The following is an 18426-nucleotide window of genomic DNA, read 5'->3' on the forward strand; positions in this document are numbered from 1 at the left end:
ACTCTGAGCCTTCAGGTTAACCAATTCTTTAAAACACGGTGCTCAGGGGGCGCCTGGGTGGCTCCGCTGATCAAGTGTCCAACTTCAGCTCAGGTCATGATCTCACGATTTGTGAGTTCGAGCCCTGCATCGGGCTGACTGTGTGGAACCTGCTTGGGACTCTCTCCTCTCTCTCTCTCTCTCTCTCTCTGCCCCTCCCCCACTCATGCTTTCTCATTCTCAAGTTTAATAGATAAACTTAAAAAAATTAAATTAAGATAAAAAATAATTCTTAAAAGTCATTTACCTAAAACCCAAGAATACCCTGAACTGTAAAATCAAGTTGAAATTTGGACCTAAACTTAAGCACAGGTGGCCGTTTCCTGGGCTCTAGAAATAAAGTTAGTGCAACTGAGGAGCTGAATGTTTAATGTTATCCAGTTTTAATTAATTTTCATTTGTTCGGGGCGCCTGGGTGGTGCAGTCGGTTAAGCGTCCGACTTCAGCCAGGTCACGGTCTCGCGGTCCGGGAGTTCGAGCCCCGCGTCAGGCTCTGGGCTGATGGCTCAAAGCCTGGAGCCTGTTTCCGATTCTGTGTCTCCCTCTCTCTCTGCCCCTCCCCCGTTCATGCTCTGTCTCTCTCTGTCCCAAAAATAAATAAACGTTGAAAAAAAAATTTTTAAATAATTTTCATTTTTAACTGACCCTCGATTCAGCTAGCAGAAAGCATTTATGTTTATTCGGAACAATTCAGGGATGTAAATACACATTTTCGCCTGTGAATTTCACCTGTAAACACATTCTCATCCTACGGATCACTGAAAGAGCATCTGTAAGGCTGCCAGGCTCTGTGCTCAGCATTGGCAATGTACCAGAGATGGAAAAAATACTGCTTCTGCCCTCGTGGGGCTTACAGCACGGCAGGGAGGACTCACCATCACTGAAAATGTGTCGATGGCTATGGTACAGAGAGCGAAGAAACCCCAAAGCAGGGGCGCCTGACCTGTGCAAGGGCGCAGAACCGCTGAGGTCCTGCTGCATTGGATGCTCTAAGAGATCTTGACCTTGGCGATACCAAAAGAATTCCCTGTTCTAAATACAGATTTCCTGCACAACATAAGCCCAGTACACCCACACCGCAAAGTGAACACGCGGCCACATCTGGGCTGCAAATAAGATTGTTCGTTGTTAATAATAGAATTTTTCCCCAGGCACATCTTGGGACCTCCTTGTCCTGTAACTTTTCTTTCCTTACAGTCAACAAGGTGACCACTCAGCTATCCCAAAGAAAAAAGTCTCTGCACGTTAATTCATTTTCTTTTTTTTTGTAAAATTTTTTTCAACGTTTCTTAATTTATTTTTGGGACAGAGAGAGACAGAGCATGAACGGGGCAGGGGCAGAGAGAGAGGGAGACACAGAATCGGAAACAGGCTCCAGGCTCTGAGCCATCAGCCCAGAGCCTGACGCGGGGCTCGAACTCACGGACCGCGAGATCGTGACCCGGCTGAAGTCGGACGCTTAACCGACTGCGCCACCCAGGCGCCCCTCATTAATTCATTTTCAAGATGGAATCCTTATGGATTACCAGAGACCCTACCTAAATAACGGGAGAGATGAAACACAGAAATCGATCTTTCTCTGTACCTCGGGACAAGCGGGATGCAGTGTTAAGCCACCGATAGTGCTGATACTTCAGCGTAAAGGAGTCGTTCGTCGATGTAAAAAGTTACAGTACCTTTTGAATAGTTCTATGATCCTTTGCTGCCATCTCTTTCAGAGTTATAATTTCATCTTCTGTAAACAAAAGGAGAGAGAGGCCAAGCATGAAATTACAAACTTATGGCCCTGTATTCAAACTCCCTGCTCCGGGACAGGCTGTACGCGGCTGGCAGGCGTGGTGGACTCGAGTCCTAGCAGGACTGTGACCTTCACAACTGCCCTTGACATTCACAGCCTTCTTCCTGCTGTTCAGACGGCTGGTCAGATAGGGATTAAGAACTAAGTTCAAGATCCAAGTGTGGCCGAGGGCTGAAAGCTTTTCATCAATACTAGCAAGGGACATTTTTGCTGTTAGTCACAGCCAATACAAAGTGCTTTAGCAGGTGGTACTTTGGGACACAGTAAGAACCACCAGGACCTGAAAAAGCGTTATTACACCACATTAGAAGGAAAATGAAACTGCACTGGCAAGGCATAATTTATATTCAAGGGACATTGTAATATCTCTGGTTTTATTAATGTTTTGCTGTAAGGTTTTTTTTTTATTGCTTATTCATTGCTTTTCATAACTGCAGGTTAGGGGAACACTATATAATTAACATAAATACGAAGATAACAGTAAGTGAAAAAATATTTCAAAACACTTCAACTTTGGTGATTTAAATGCGACTTTTGCCAACGTTTATGGTTTGGAGAAAAAAAGGGGGGGGGTGTAGAAAGCATACACAGGGAAATTTGTGCTTTAAATCTGAATCCAAAATTGCGGATAATTCCATAGTAAGTAGTGGCATATTTTTTCCGAAAGGGCTAACTCTGTGTCTCCGCAAAGCATACCCCAATCTGCGTGTTAAGTATTTAAATGTCATAACTTTCAGATCATCAATCAATCATATGGAACAGAAATCAGCAAAAGTTTCTGTTTATAATATTTCTAAGCAAAAAAAAAAAAAAAATCCTCTTTCCCAAGCAAGGAATGCCATCTTCAGTGAAAATCAAACAGATCTTGTAAACGTAAATAACCAAGCAAACGTACATTTGGTAAGGACAAATAGAGCTATGGATTTTAGGAAGTGCCCGATGCATAGGTTTTTCTCCAAGATGGCTGTAAAATGTTACCTAATAGTGCATTTTCCCTTAGGTTGAGTCGGATTGCTTCTTCGAGCTCTGAAACGATTTGAAGCAGCCTCTCGTTTTCCAGTTTGTACTCCAAATCCTCTCTTTCTAGAGCTGTCTCTCTGGCAAAAGCGTCCTGAAAAGATGGGGAATCCCGTACTTCTAAGCACAGAGCCAAGGATTTAAATATGCAACACGAGACAATACAGATACAGAAGAGCTATCATATAATTTTCTGAATTCTATTACACACTTATAATATGAATAGTAAAAAGGAAGGAGATTAAATAGAGCGCGCTGGAAGAAAGGCTGTGGTACATTCCGTACAAAGACCACAGCCCATGGGGACATTTTATTGACAGGAATAATGCATATCATACTGTTTGTGTGCCCTCATCATTCAGGTCAATTCATTACGGAGGCTGTGTCCGGGGAGGCAGCTGGGGCCCCCCCACCCACACCCTTCCCTCTGTGTGTGTCTGAAGTGCTGTCCGCCTGTAACTAGGCAGACTGGGGAGACCGGGACGGGCAGCGCCAGGGGGTAGCAAAGTGCACGGCGAAGGAGGGGGGCTTGTTGCCTTTGTGGCATTTCCCGGTGTCAGCGTCGCCAGTGTCATGAGGAGCACATCACATGTCAAAGTGGTGACGTTTTCAGGCCGGGAGCCGCATGGAGTCCATCAGGCACACGGATATCCACACAGTTGGTTTTCTGCCTCGTGGAGGAACCACCCAGAGGCAATTCACATTCTGAACATTAACGTGGCTTTGCATGCCTGTCACACTGGGGCTGTGCAGGCGTTGAATGCTATTGAAGACTTCGGTTTAAATCTCTATGCAAACAGTGATTACCTTGTAAGAAGGTTTCAGGATAACTTACAACAAAAGACTTTAAAGTTATAGTTTTCGTAAAGCAAACTCATTTACATTTTTATTATGTGCGGCTTTTGTTTAAATCTCGCCTTGTCCGTTATGGGAGAGGCTTTTTCTTACGCAATAGAAGCTTATTGGGAAGCTACTCTTCCTTTCTTCTTCTTCTTCTTGTCCGCTTCAAAGCTATTGAAACACATCTGAATATGCTCGCTTATGGCTGTCTAGATTTTACTGCCACGCATTTTTTTTTTAAATTAAGATGTAATGGATTGGGGAAGCTGGTGGAGAACTTTATATTTCCTGGTGGGAAAATATTAAATGACTATGCAATCTCAAGATCTTAAGGAGGATGCTTAAAAGTCGTTCTATTATTATGCTACAAGAGAGAGAAGGTTCTATCCGCCTCCCTTCAAAATTCATCTAGAGGACAGAAGTACTTTTGAACTTTCATCTTCAGATGAATGATAACCTGTTCTTTCTGCAGGCATGCCGTGATTGCTAACACACCAAAATAAAACCTTTCCTCAAAAACAGTATACTCCCAGTATACTGTTTTCCTTTTGGAATTGTATTTTTCTCTAACTTCACAGATACCTGAAAGTCAATTATTAGAATGTTTTTCTCTGTGGCCATAATGGCTCAAAAGAAAAATAAGTGGCTGCGATTTTTACAGTGCATTTAATAAACCCTTAAAAAATAACAAGCCACCTACTAAGGAAGTTAGTTCCGTGAGAGTTGATTTTTAACACAATGTTAAATTTTGCACTAAACCCAATACAGATCTTTATGATTTCGAATCACCATTTTATTTAAATCATTTGAGCCCAACTCATTCTTTAACTAAGGAAAGCTAACAAATCTAATAGTTAACAAGCAACACTGTTTCCTTAATAAATTAATTTCTAGTCCCACATGTTCCACTTGAAGCCATCACAGAATGTACTTATAGACTAAAAGGGCTTTTTAAACAAACAAACAAACAAACAAACAAACAAACAAACAAACAATATTTGTCTTCAAAGGGTTAAGCAAAGGTTTCCTAACTGGCGGGATAAGAATACCCACAGTGGATTACATGAGCACCCATTAGCATAAACTATACAAGAACTATTTGAACTAATCACACACAGTATTTATAGGGGGTGGCGGCTAATACTTAGATGTGTTTTCTAAAATTCTCACATAAAAGCAAGAAGCAAGGAAAACACATTCAACTGGTTTTCCCCTTCATGTCCATCTACAGCCCCTGGTTCTTGTGAGGTTAATCTGTAGCTCTGTCCCCACCATCTGTCAGCTGCAGGAACTGCACGTAATTAACTATTCAGACTCCCACAGCAATGAGGACACTCATTAGCAAAACGAACAAAGGGATAGTTCTGGGCTGCTACGGTCATCTGTTACACTCTGAGTGGCAGATTTTGTGGTGGGGTTCCTTCTACCATCTGCCCACACCACTAGCTCTGGCTTATTTAAACCACAAGACTTCTTTAAAATAAACTGCATTTAATAAACCAAGGTTGAAAAGGATGGAGATCATTAAAAGGTGGTTAACTAGGTGTCGCTATTTAAAGCTGCGTTATAGCTGAGGAGAGACTGTGTGCGATCCATGATCACTCTGGAATTTTCAACTGATAACGGAACTCACCGATGTGAAGTTTTTCTATCATGTGAAAATTAGGACTTCAGGCCATGGCTAGTGCACTATTTTTCTCTGGTGAACACGCACAAGATGTGCGGAATGGGATCACTGTTCCCAGGTTTCAGAATCCTAAACAGATCTTGCAAGAATCATGTCTGAGGGCTGGCACACCACAGAGCCTTGCTACTCCACGTCTGGTCCACAGACCGGGAACCTCAGCATCGCCCGGCAGCGTATGGGAAACAGACTCTCAGGACCCAGCCCAGACCTACTGTCAGAATCTGGATCTTAACAGGAGCTGCGGGTGATCCCTACGCACAATAAAGTCTGAGGAGTTCTGTTCAGAGCCCTGCATGTGCCTCTCAGCAGTCTTCCTTCTGCCGTATTCGTGTCTCAATTCTGCAGGCTCCGCGTACAATACTTGGACATCTCAATTTGCTGCTGGGGCGTGTTGTGCTGTGCTGATGCGTGCCCGTGCTGCATGACAGTCATGGAGAAGAGCAGGTGCTCTCCCAGTGAGTGACAACCAGGAAAGTGGCGCACTGGGGCAGTGCAGCCCTGCAGAGCTGGGGCTCTTGAATGACAGCTCTGTTTCAGCGCCGTCAGCAACAAGCAGTCATGTGCGCTTGTGGGCGGTGCGAGGGCGATGGTGGCACAGCTCATCCGTGCTAAGGTGAGAAAAAAATGAAGCCTTCTCAAAACGACAACTAATTAAAGCGACCGCAACACGCACGCGTGTTTGCAGGCACACACACGCGTCCAGGTACACGCACTCGGGCTGGCCTCCTTCGGCCGTCCTCACGGGGATCTGTCAGCCTACAGCGTGACCACGTGACAACTGCAGCAGGACGCAGCTGAGTCACGGCGCCCAACCTGGAAACGAGGCTCAGCCCTTGCATGAAGTTGCTCTGAGGAATATTGGACACCCAGGAAGTTCGGACCGGAGAGAGGAGGCTTCTGAAAGTCGAAGAGTTTTCTTGCCTGGTTTCCATTTGGTTACAAGTATGATTTAGGGCGGCTGTTTATTAAACTTTCCCCTCTGCGATCACATTCTTATCAGGTTTTCCTCAAAAACAGTTCTGGAGAGATAATCGGAATACGTATTAACTACAAAGCTATTTATGTGATTTGGCTGCCAGTGGGAATAAACCAGCAGTAGGGAAAGATACTGCTTTTTCGGCTTGCTTATTTCAAGTTTTTTTTTTTTTTTTTTCCAAGTGATCTCCATTGCTACTTTGAAATTTCCCAATTGGTTCTCCAAACTCATTTTTCCAAATCAGATTTCAGAGGCTCCGTGTCGTAAGCTTCTTGGTGCCACCAGAGGGAGCAGTTGCACAAGATGAAATTACAAATGAAAAAAGACCTCTTCTAGAAGCGCAGGGAGTTTTAGGAAATCTTATTCTTAGAGGATTTAAAAAAAAAAAAAAGGTGGGGGTATTCTCCATAGGTTTATTTTATATAAATCACGATCTGTTTTGTGGCACTCACATCCATGTTTCTGAAATGTACACCATATTACTGACTGCCCTACGTGGCCCTCGGTCAAGGTGGGAGACCGGGGTCACACGTTCTCTTGGAGTCGGAAGGAGCTGAGAGAAACGTACACACCTAGTTGATCAGGACTATCTCACCTTCCTCAGATCTTAGGGTGTTTACAGAAGTTGTGAGGTGGTCTCCCTGGGGACAAATTACAGTGGAATAACCAGGGGCTTCCGGGTGCCATCTTGAGCCAGGGAACACCTGCTTGTACAAGAGCAGGGTGGACCCTTCCATTTCCCTGGTCCCCACAAAGCCACTACCACGTATTCTTATCTTCCTTCTTTCCCCAGGGCATCAGAGAGACCAATTAACAGGTAGAGAACACTTACGAGTGTAAACATTACAAGATACGCCTCATGTCTTAGTGTAAGGAGCTCAATTACCAAATTGGGAAGGTTTCAACAAGTCCTGAGTTCTGTTCAGTGCATTTCTCCAAATGTAAACCAGACAGTCATAAGGGCTAGTGCATTTCCTCATAATGATAACTGGAATGTATGTACTCACCTTTTTTCAAAGAGCTCAAAGCAATTCACAGTCAGTGCAACAGGTATCCTTCTCGTAACTCTCTTTTAGCTAAGCGGGTATCGCTTTGCACTTCACAAATGGGAAATGAATGGGTCAAGATCACCTTGCCAATCTATGCTGGATAACTTTGACCAAGGCAAGATTAAAAGCCGATACTATTACAGTTTGTTTAGTCTTTTCTCTTAAATTATTATCTCCGAAAAGTAAGACTAGGGGCACCTGGGTGGCTCAGTTGGTTCAGCGTCCGACTTCAGCTCAGGTCATGATCTCACAGTTTGTGAGTTTGAGCCCTGCATCGGGCTCTGTGCTGACAGCTCAGAGCCTGGAGACTGCTTGGATTCTCTCTCTCTCTCTTTCTCTCTCTCTGCCCTTCCCCTGTTCGCGCTCTGTCTCTGTCTCTCTCGCTCTCTCAAAAATAAATAAACATTAAAAGTTAATTAATTAATTACAAATTAATTAAAAAGACTAGATTTAGACCCAGGAAAAGGTTAAAGTAAGTGCAGGAACCGGATATGCCTCCTCCAAAGCCATCAGAAGATGTAAAAAGAATTAGTATTCATTTTTATTAGATCTATGCTAATCACACTCCACAATACATTGCTTAGAAGATACTCAGTTTTTTTTTAGAACACAAAGAATCCTAATAGATTATACAAAGCAAACACGCCTTCACCAATTAATAAACGAAATCCTTTAGAATCATATAAGTTCAATTCCTTACCTCTTCTAAACTTGGCGTTTTAAATAAGAATACCAATGAGGGATTTAGGTAAATTAGAGACTGCACTTAAAGGGCCCAGCAGCGAGCAAGTGTTTCTTCCCAGTGTTCACATTTTGGTACATAACTTCTCAGACTTTTTCTGTGCATGTATATGCGTGTGTCGATATTTACAGGTGGATGTATCCATAAGTATTAGTATACTAGTACATTATAATAACATTATGATAATAGTCTATTTTATATATACATACTAATTAATTTTGAAAATTACAACCTTGACATATTACTGTAGAGCCCAGAGCCCCACTTCCTTTTGTGGGCTTTGGATTCAGTTGGACCTTGGTTCACATGCTATCTTCACCGTTTACTAGCCATATGCCTGGGGGAAGTAACTTAGCCACCCTATCTCTGCTTCCTCCGCTGTAAACTTAGCTACAAGATAAGATACTGCTGATGAGGCATGCGGTGTCTGCCAGTTGATATTCAAAAAGATTGTTATTCCTTCGGCCTCCCTGTGAGCCTCTCTGACTCAAACAATCAGCTTCTTGTTCTTAGAATCCATTAATGAAAACCCCTCATGGCTCTGAACTGCCCTTGGGCCACAGCCACTGGCTCACAGTGAGGTGACAATGAACTCACCCTCAGTGTCCACACTTTCCAGAGCCCTTAAAGTTCTCCTCCTTGACAGGAGTTTAGCCTCTCTGTTCTCTTTCCATATCTGTTCCCACCAGTCCTCTGTTTAAGTAGTAAACCAGCCTCTGACTCCCTTTGTGACGGGAAGAACTGGGGGAAAACCCTCCCCAAGATTTTTCCTCAGAAGTTCTCTTGTTCCAAGGGCCTTGCTGGAAGCCTCTGACTCAGGGAGATTGCTTTGTGTCTTTCAAACTATCAGAACAGCAAAACGGGGCCGGGGTCTTCAAAATTAAAACAAAAATCTATTTACGTGCTCTTCGAGGGGAGGAAAATTTTTGCAGTGGGAGATAGGTTATTTTATTTCCATTATGAATACAAATTGAGTACAATTATATTGCTCCTATTTATAACTATTACGGGTTTTCTGGAATATGCCATTGAGCAGAAAAGTTTGGACTGGCTGATGTTGTGGAGAGATGCCCAAGCTATACCACCTGTATTTCCTTTATTCTTAACCCAAACTTTTGGAAAGTTATAGCCTTATTTACCTGTATTAAAATTAATTATTCATTGTTTTGACACTTACAAGTTTTTGTAGTCTAGACTCTTCATATTGACATAGCTCTTCTCTTAACTCCTTAATCATCTCTTCTCTCTCCTTCAGTCTTTTTAACAAATTACTCATTTTGATAGTAGCTGATTCTTGCACAAAAGTCTCTTCCTCCACCTCAAAGAATTGCTAGGGAGAAAAGCGGCATTAAAAAATCAGGCACCAAGCGAAAGCTATTTCATGTTTTATTTAAGCTACTACCTTGTAAGTTCTTTTTATCACTTGCACACAATTTTCAGTAAGTAACTATATTTATATCGAATGATATGCTAAAGTGCCACAGAATACAGCACATCATTATCCTATGAAACACAAAGCATAATGCGGGACTCTAACTGCACTGGCCACGCAAGCAATAACACTACACTTCAATTGTCAATTCACATCGTGGTGTGAACGTCCTACTTCAATCTTCCCCTGGAAAGAAAGTAGCGCACATTTGAATATGTAAAAAGGGGCCGTAAACTTCACTGGTGTCGCTAATTCCCCCAGTGCTTTGGTGTGGCGGTGTGGAGAGAAATACTATTCCTTTTCTTTCGCCCACAGAAGAGGTTTGCAGACCATGCATCTAGACAGACGAGGCTCCATTTGAAAAATCAGGAAACTGAGACCAGAGCAGAGGAAGATGCGTTACGATTGAATTTTTTTTTTTCCCCGTGGGAAGCTGTGGAAGATGAACCGTTAGGTATGAGAAAGTCATCTTCAGGGTCCATGTGCATTATAAAATTATGTAATTCTAGCATATCATTTACTTCTCTCTGCATGAAAAAACAGCCATGTTTTTGCTTTTCTTAAAAAAATTGAATAAGCTGGGGTTTTTTTGTGTTTTTTTTTTAAGTTTATTTATTTATTTTGAAAGAGAGAGAGAGAGGGAGACAGAGGATCCCAAGCAGGCTCCAGGCTGCAAGCGGTCAGCACAGAGCCTGAGGTGGGGCTCGAACTGTAGATTATGACCCCAGCTGAAGTCAGACGCTCAACCGAGCGCCTGAGCCACTCAGGCGCCCCATAAGCTGTTTTTTGATAACCCTAATCAAAAAGAAAGTAAATGAAAAATATACTCTTGAATTGGTTTGAAATGAATTTGTATATGAGTTGATACAATGCGTCATAATGGTGTTGCCCCTATTTTAATTCATTTGATTTCATATCGTGAGCATCTCCCACACCATTAACATTTTACATGAGTATAATTACTGATGGTTCCATAACATTCTACTCCACAGAAATGCCATAATTTACACACTCATCATACTATATATATATATATTAAGTTTTCCATGATACCAAATCTTTATATATACATCACTGTCTGCATTTCTAATTATTTTTTTCTTGACAGAGACCCTTAGAAGTAGAATTCCTGGCCAAAGCATATGAAGGTATTGATAGTCTTGACTCATTTTATAAATTTATTTTCAAAAAGATTGTTCAGTTTATATTCCACCTTGAGAATGAAGATGTTTGTCTTCCTATACTCTCTGAAAGATTATATATTGTTATTTTGTAAGTCTTACTGTGACAATATATGAACATAGTGGTTTATTTTTGTATTGATCAGCCTGTTTTACTCCTTTTTCTGAAAAAGTAGTCTCTACAACCAACGTGGGGCTTGAACTCACAACCCCGAGATCGAGTGTCACATGCTCTACCGACTGAACCAGCCGGGTGCCCCTTAATCAGCATGTTTTGATAACCATTCAAAGTGAATTTTCTTCACATGATATTAGCTGTTTATGCTTTGTGTTTTGAAAGTCCTCGATTCTAATTATACGCCCTTTTACTGAGAACTCAAAATAGTTTTAGGACCTCCACTGATCAATTTATTCATCAGTGCTATTGATCAGCTTTACTGTTTCCATTTGAATAGAAGCACCATTTCTCCACAGTCTGTTGGGACTGGCTTCTCTGTTTACAGTCAGTAAGAACTGTATCGCAAAACCAAACTGGGAGGAAATGTTTAAAAAAGGAATGCTTTTGTTTTTTTTCTAATTTTTTTTTAATGTTTATTTATTTTTGACACAGAGAGAGAGAGAGACAGAGCATGAGCAGGGGAGGGGCAGAGAGAGAGGGAGACATAGAATCCGAAGCAGGCTCCAGGCTCCGAACTGTCAGCACAGAGCCCGATGCGGGGCTCAAACTCACAGACAGCGAGATCATGACCCGAGCCAAAGTAGGACGCTCAACTGACTGAGCCACCCAGGAGCCCCAGGAATGCTGTTTCTTATTTCTAGCATATAAAAAATCTCATTTTCTGAGCGCCTGGGTGGCTCAGTCAGTTGAGCGTCTATTTCGGCTCAAGTCAGGATATCACAGTTTGTGGGTTCAAGCCCCGTGTTGGGCTCTGTGCTGACGGCTCAGAGCCTGGAGCCTGCTTCAGATTTTGTCTCTCTCTCTGCCCACCCCTGCTTGAGCTCCGTCTCTCTTTCTCTCTCTCTCAGATGAATAAACATTAAAAAAAAAATCTCATTTTCAACCCTGATGTGTAAAATCCTATTGTTCATATGGGTACCCTTTTGAGAATTACAGAATTATTTTATTTTTGTCATTTGTTCACTGCTAATATATTTGAGCACATGCACAAACAGGAAATACAGGAAAACCTAATCGTATCTGCTACTACCCTTAATATTATATTTCAGAGTTAGAGTTACAAACTAAAATTGTCCTATAATATATAATGAACGCCAGTCACCTGAGGAGAATAATATATCATGATAGAATTAAGAGTCAAGCTAGGAACAGAACGATAACATGACCTACGCAGTGTTAACGTAAAAATCAGCATATGCGTAATACAGCACAATAGAAAAGAGAGAAGAGAGAACAATCAATATGACAATACCAGCTTTGTAAACAAATGTTTCATTTTTTATTTATTTTTGAGAGCGGGGAGGGGCAGAGAGAGAGAGAGAGAGAGAGAGAAAGAGAACCCAAAGCAGACTCCGAGCTAACAGCAGAGAGCCCAATACGGGCCTCGAACTCACAAACTGTGAGATCATGACCTGAACCAAAGTCAGACGCCCAATCAACTAAGCCACCAGGTGCCCTAATAATACCAGCTTTTTAAATTGAGTGACTTTAAAGAACAAGGCTGATTGTGGAGGACAGGATAGCCTGTGTTGGCAGACCAGCTCTGTCACTTAGTAGCTTTGTGCCTGTGCCTTGTGCCTCAGTTTTATTATCTGTAAAATGGGGTTAATAACAATACCTAAACTGCCACGAGAATTAAATAAGATAATGCGCGTAAACCATTTTGAACAGTGTCCACAACACGACCAGCTCCCTGTAAGTATTACATCTTAGCATTTCGTATCGTTCTATCTGTTTTGTCATTCAAACCCAGATGCCACTCCTCTGGGAAGCCTTAGCACCCCACCTGCCCGCCCGCTCTCCACTGCTGCGTTCTTCCTGTATCTTGTCAACCAACGTGCTGCTTGGGTCACTTCATTTATTATTTGTTTATGTGCTCACTGCTTTTTATGTTCAGTATATGCTGGATTTATTTTACTTGTATCTAAAAAAAAAATTTTTTTTTTTAATGTTTATTTTTGAGAGAGAGAGAGACAGAGTGCGAGCGGGGGAGGGACAGAGAGAGAGGGAGACAATCTGAAGCAGGTTCCAGGCTCTGAGCTGTCAGCACAGAGCCCAACGTGGGGCTCGAACTCACAGACCGTGAGATTATGACCTGAGCAGAAGTCAGACGCCCAACCAACTAAGCCACCCAGATGCCCCTGGGTTTCTTTTACTTTTTTTTTTCACTTTTTTTCTAATGTTTTTATTTATTTTTGAGAGACAGAGAGCAAGTAAGGGAGGGGCAGTGAGAGAGGGAGACACAGAACCTGAAGCAAGCTCTAGACTCTAAGCTATCAGCACAGAGCCCGACTTGGGGCTTGAACCCAGCAACCGTGAGATCATGACCTGAGCCCAACTCCGATGTTTAAGAGACTGAGCCACCCAGGCGCCCTTATTTTACTTATAAAAAACACCAAAATAAAGACGCTTCCGAAAAGCTGGCCAGGTAGTCTCCTCTCTAACATGACACAAACCACCCCTGGACGCTCATTTAAAATCTGCCCCCAGGAACTGGGCGGAGATGCTGTGCGAACTCAGCAGGGAGCCTGCCTCTAGGAAGGGCTCCGGTCCCTCTGGACTTCAGGGCAGGGAGGGTCACGCGGTTCCTTGCAAGGACAAGAAGTTTCACTTTTGACATTTCATAAAATAATTGTAAGGCCCAAACACATTGGATTCATTTCTCTTCATCTCCAGGAATGTTTCTGATGTTCGACCAACATTTATGGAATGAGCTGGGCTCATGAGGAGACAGGCGGGAGGCGCTTTTATTTTTCTTCACCACCCCTCCGATCTGGTCTCCCGTCTCGTGTTTCTCCCCTCTGAGAAAAACTCTCGGGAAAGTTCCACTGCTTTTTTTTTTTTTTTTTTTTAACTCTTAAATAACAACAACAACACTGGACAGAGGAAAGAAAGATAGAAAAGAAAGCCAGTTTCAAGCCATCTCCCCCAGCACAGAATGCCACATCCAAGGGAGACCACAGGTGGGGAGGACAGGAACCTTGGTGGGTAAGATTAGGCGGGAATTGGGGCATTTTATTTTTTGTTTTGGGTTTTGCTTTCTTCCCAGTACCCAGAGATCTGGTCAAACACCAGTCTAGATGTTGCTGTGAAAGTGTTTTTTAGGTGAGATTAACATTAACATCGACAGACTGAGAAAAGCAGATTACCCTCCATAATGTGGGTAGGCCTCGTCCAATCAGTTGAAGGTCTTCGGGTTTTTGGAGAAAGACTGAGGTCCCAGAGGAAGAGGGAATCCTGTCAGTAGACTGTTTTGGGACCTGAACTGTAACACCAACCCTTCCCCAAATCTCTGGCCTGCTAGCCCATCTTGCAGATTTCAGGCTTTCCAGCCCCCACAGTCATGTGCACCAGTTCCTTAAAATCAACCTCTCGCTTCTTCGCTTCCTCTCTATACACACTGGTTCTGTTGTTTCTGGAGAATCCTAACTAATCTAATATCTACATCTAAAGACCCTAAATTCACACCAACACCGTCAATTCCAACCCAACACCGTGGTGTCATTACAACCTGTCTCCTTTCCATAGCATAACCCTCTGGCAGTGAGAAAGCTGGGTCCCATGATGCCTGATGCATTGATGTGTTTGCTCAACCCTCCCTTCAGGTAACCCATTTCCTGACCACACCACACCGTGCCACCAAGAGCTTGGCTCCGAAGCAGGTGATGGGACGGGGACGGCAGAAGCACGTCTTTGGACATTTAACTCACGATGGCAAGAAAATTCTATTGTGGGCTTCCATTCCTTTGGTTTTGCAAGAAGAGTTAATATTTGTATTTTAATTTTTCCTTCAGCCTTTGAAAGTGAGAAGGACCTAATATTCAAATCCTTGGCATTAACTGTTGGCTTTGTATTGTTAGAATAATTTGATGATGTCATTTGGTCTCATGGGCAAAGCCTCTTGACCAGCAGTATCGAACGACACAGCTGGATATAACCAGGGGTGAGAAACAGACTAGCAAATGAAGTCCCAGTAGTGGATACATAGTCACTTTGCAGCTAAATGTCTAGCTGGACGCCATACCTTCCAGGGCACCCGCGGTCTCAGGACCCCCCAGAGCAGTACGTGGTACCGCGGGGGGGTGGGGAACAGCATCACGTAGGTGGCAGGAGGGTGTCCTCCCCACCAAGGCTCAGATACATGCCTAACTGATCACAGGCTAAACGGTGAGGATCAGTGTGTGAAAAGAAAAAGAGAAGCCCAGGGAATGTGGTTTCCTTTTATGGGCAGTGATAGCCTCCTCTCAGTTATGACCTTGGAAGAAGAAAGGTGGTCACGCTTTGGCCATCTCTCTCCTTCTCCCGTTCTCTTTGGGGCAAATGCTGCAGGAGCATCTGCTCTGCTCCGGCAGGAAGAGCCCCGCCCAGCCCAGGGCAGACTGTGATGGGAGTCGAGTCTGCCAAATTCTGAGACTTAGCACGAGGCAGCCCGCCTCACCAGCAAAGCAGATGATCTCCATCTGTTGGCTCCTTGACTTTCCTTTTCAACTTGTCCAGAACCTGGGAGGGGAAGAGCGGTGTTATTCATCAAGCATAAACAGTGCGATTGTCATTATCTTTCAAGGTGGGAAATCTAAGCCTGTCGTGAAAACTGCTTAGAATTCTATGATGGTTCTTTGACGTCCTGGAAGTAAACTACTGATTCCTTGGTTTCACTTTCTTGCATTGCCTCCCACCACGCTTTTCAGTCCTGCAGTCTTCCGGCCTCACCAAACCACCTCCCTGCCTTCCTTGCACCTTAATGCCTCTGTTCTGTGAAATTGGCCACGTCCCTGATTTCTCCCATCTCCCCCAGGCTCGCCAAAAATTCACCATCCTTCAAGGTGTAGCTCAGAAATCCCCTTGCCCTAAAAACTTTCCTTTTCCTTGCTCCAAATCACCCAGAAGAGTTGGGCATCCATCAGGTGCAAACCTCAATTATGGATTCTAATTGCTGAGTATTCTTTTCTTCCTTCCTTCCTTCCTTCCTTCCTTCCTTCCTTCCTTCCTCTCTCCCTCTTTCTTTCTTTCTTTCTTTCTTTCTTTCTTTCTTTCTTTCTTCCTTCCTTCCTTCCTTCCTTCCTTCCTTCTTCCTTCCTTCTTTCTTCCTTCCTTCCATCCTTCCTTCCATCTTTCTTTCTTTCTTTCTTCTTTCTTTCTTCCTTCCTTCCTTCCATCCTTCCTTCCATCTTCCTTCCTTCCTTCCATCCTTCCTTCCTTCCGTCCTTCCTTCCATCTTTCTTTCTTTCTTTCTTTCTTTCTTTCTTTCTTTCTTTCTTTCTTTCTTTCTTCTTTCTTCTTTCTTCCTTCCTTCTTCCTTCCTTCCTTCCTTCTTTCTCTTTCTTCCTTCCTTCCTTCCTTCCATCCATCCTTCCTTCCATCTTTCTTTCTTCTTTCTTTCTTTCTTTCTTTCTTTCTTTCTTTCTTTCTTTCTTTCTTTCTTCTTTCTTTCTCCTTCCTTCCTTCCTTCCTTCCTTCCTCTCCCTTTCTTTCTTTCTTTCTTTCTTTCTTTCTTTCTTTCTTTCTTTCTTTCTTTCTTTCATCTCTCATGTCCACTAGATTATGAACTACTTGAGTGCAAGGATTGCTTTTGTCTCTGCTACAAAATCAGACGATGGGTGGATGAATCAATCATTGAGTGAAAGAACAATTTAAGCCCTCAGCATCATGCACTGCCATGGTCTAAGACGTTTTTACTAAGAACTCATGATCTATTTCCAGTAGCATGGCATAGGTCAAGTTCATTGGTACCTTTCTTGGTTATATTCAGGCCTTTATTCACTAAACATTTGTTGAGTAGCTACGATGGGTCAGACTCTCTGCTAGGAGGAAAGTACAAAGATGAACACAGCTTAGTCCCTGGTCCACAGGAGCAAAGGATCTAGAGTACAGAACAATCCACAAGTGGGTAATTGTGACACAATTCAGTGTGTCAGTTATTGAGGAGAGAAAGAGCATTCCAGCAAGAAGGGACATTATGTGAACATTCCAGGGAGGTGACTGATACCTTGAGGTGTGCAGAGGGAGGCAGGTGACTATAGCTCAGTATTGCTGGAGGGTAAAGCTTTCCCTACTAAGTGGAAGGAGATAAGAGTGGAGAAATGTAAGGGCCTTCTGGGCCCTGCTAAGGGCTAGACGTCATCCTACAGGTATGGAGAAGATACTGAAGGGTTTCAAACAAGGGCAAGATGTGAAGGGATTTATGTTTTGAAAGACCACTCACTTGACTGGGCAGATAAAGACCAATGGAGACCAGATGGGATAAGGGGATAACAGCCACAGGCCAGGCAAGCAACGCTGGCTGCCTGAGCCAGTTCCATGGCAAGATCACGGGGATGGATGTGGGAAGTAAAAAACAGGCAGGAATTGATGGCTCCCTGGATATTAGGGTGTGTTGTTTATCTATGCTGTGTCACAAGCATACAGTTTTACCACAAACTTAGTGGCTTAAAACAAACATGCATTGTCTCACAGTCTCTGCAGGTCAGGAGTTCAGGCATGGCTTAAGTGGGTCCTCTGTGGTGGGGCTATGAGGCTGCAATCCTAGTGCCTTGTTGGAGGCTCAACTGGGAAAGGATCTGCTTTCACGTTCGCTCAGGTCGTTGGAAGGATTCACGTCCCTGTGCCTGGAGGCCTTAGGGCTTCAGTTTCTTGCTGACTGTCAGCTAGAGGTTTCCCTCCATTCAAGACTGCCTGTGGTTATTGCCTTCCAAATGTTGGGGCTTCCCATCATGGCTGTTTGCTTCTTCCAAGGCAGCAAAGGAGAGACTCTGTAAGGCAGGAGCCACACCCTTGTGGAACATAATCATGCCAGCGCCTTTGCCTTTGCTGTATTCTATCAGTTAAAAGCAAGGCCCGAATCCTGCCCTCTCTCAGGGAGATAAGGAGGGTGATCACAGAAGGTGTGAACGCATGGAGGCTGGATTGTGGATGTTCAGCACAAGCAGCCCCTGCTAGCCTCCCAGCAGCAGCTGGAGAAGATACATTATATAGCTTGTATTGACTGATACGTTGTATAACTTGTGTGGTGGTGAGTCTGCAGTGACTTCATTTTGTAAGTCTTTTCTTTCATTTTAGTTGTTTTGCCATGTCGTCTAGGCGTTTTCTTTCCCGGGGTCTCCCCAGAGTAAAGCCTCGTTCAGGCCATTAGCAGTGCTGCAGGGAAGGCGTTCCTCACAATCCAAGGAGATGCACCCTGCCTTGGCAGAGGCCCGCCTTGGTTTCCTAAGTCAGAGTCCAGAAAATTCAATCCCTTCCAAATACCAACATGTTGGTATTTTATTGCACAATACTGATAATAAGACTTAAAAAAAAAAAATCTGAAATAAAAATCATTTAACACTCGGATAGTATTTGCTGCATTAAAATTTGGGATCTAAAATGAGTGCCCTCATTAGATATGCTTCTTCTCTACTTCTTCCAAATTAAAACAAAAAAATTGTTTTTTTAACGTTTATTCATTTTTGAGAGACAAAGCGTGAGTGGGGAGGAGCAGAGAGAGAGGGAGA

General features: G+C 43.3%; 1 protein-coding gene across 4 annotated transcripts in view; it reads right to left on the bottom strand.

The window, feature by feature from the left end:
- CB4H10orf67 (chromosome B4 C10orf67 homolog) overlaps positions 1-18426 on the bottom strand; it is a 168833-nt gene that overhangs the window by 97950 nt on the left and 52457 nt on the right. For all 4 annotated transcript variants that reach the window (XM_019834072.3, XM_023256424.2, XM_019834070.3 and 1 more), the window contains exons 5-7: positions 9326-9478; positions 2816-2948; positions 1716-1774 (exon numbers count right to left, since the gene is read on the bottom strand). In XM_019834072.3, coding sequence (XP_019689631.2) covers positions 1716-1774; positions 2816-2948; positions 9326-9478 — 345 coding nt within the window. The remainder of the gene's footprint in view (positions 1-1715; positions 1775-2815; positions 2949-9325; positions 9479-18426) is intronic.

The sequence above is a fragment of the Felis catus genome, chromosome B4 (assembly GCF_018350175.1).
Source record: "Felis catus isolate Fca126 chromosome B4, F.catus_Fca126_mat1.0, whole genome shotgun sequence".
Lineage (NCBI taxonomy): Eukaryota > Metazoa > Chordata > Mammalia > Carnivora > Felidae > Felis > Felis catus.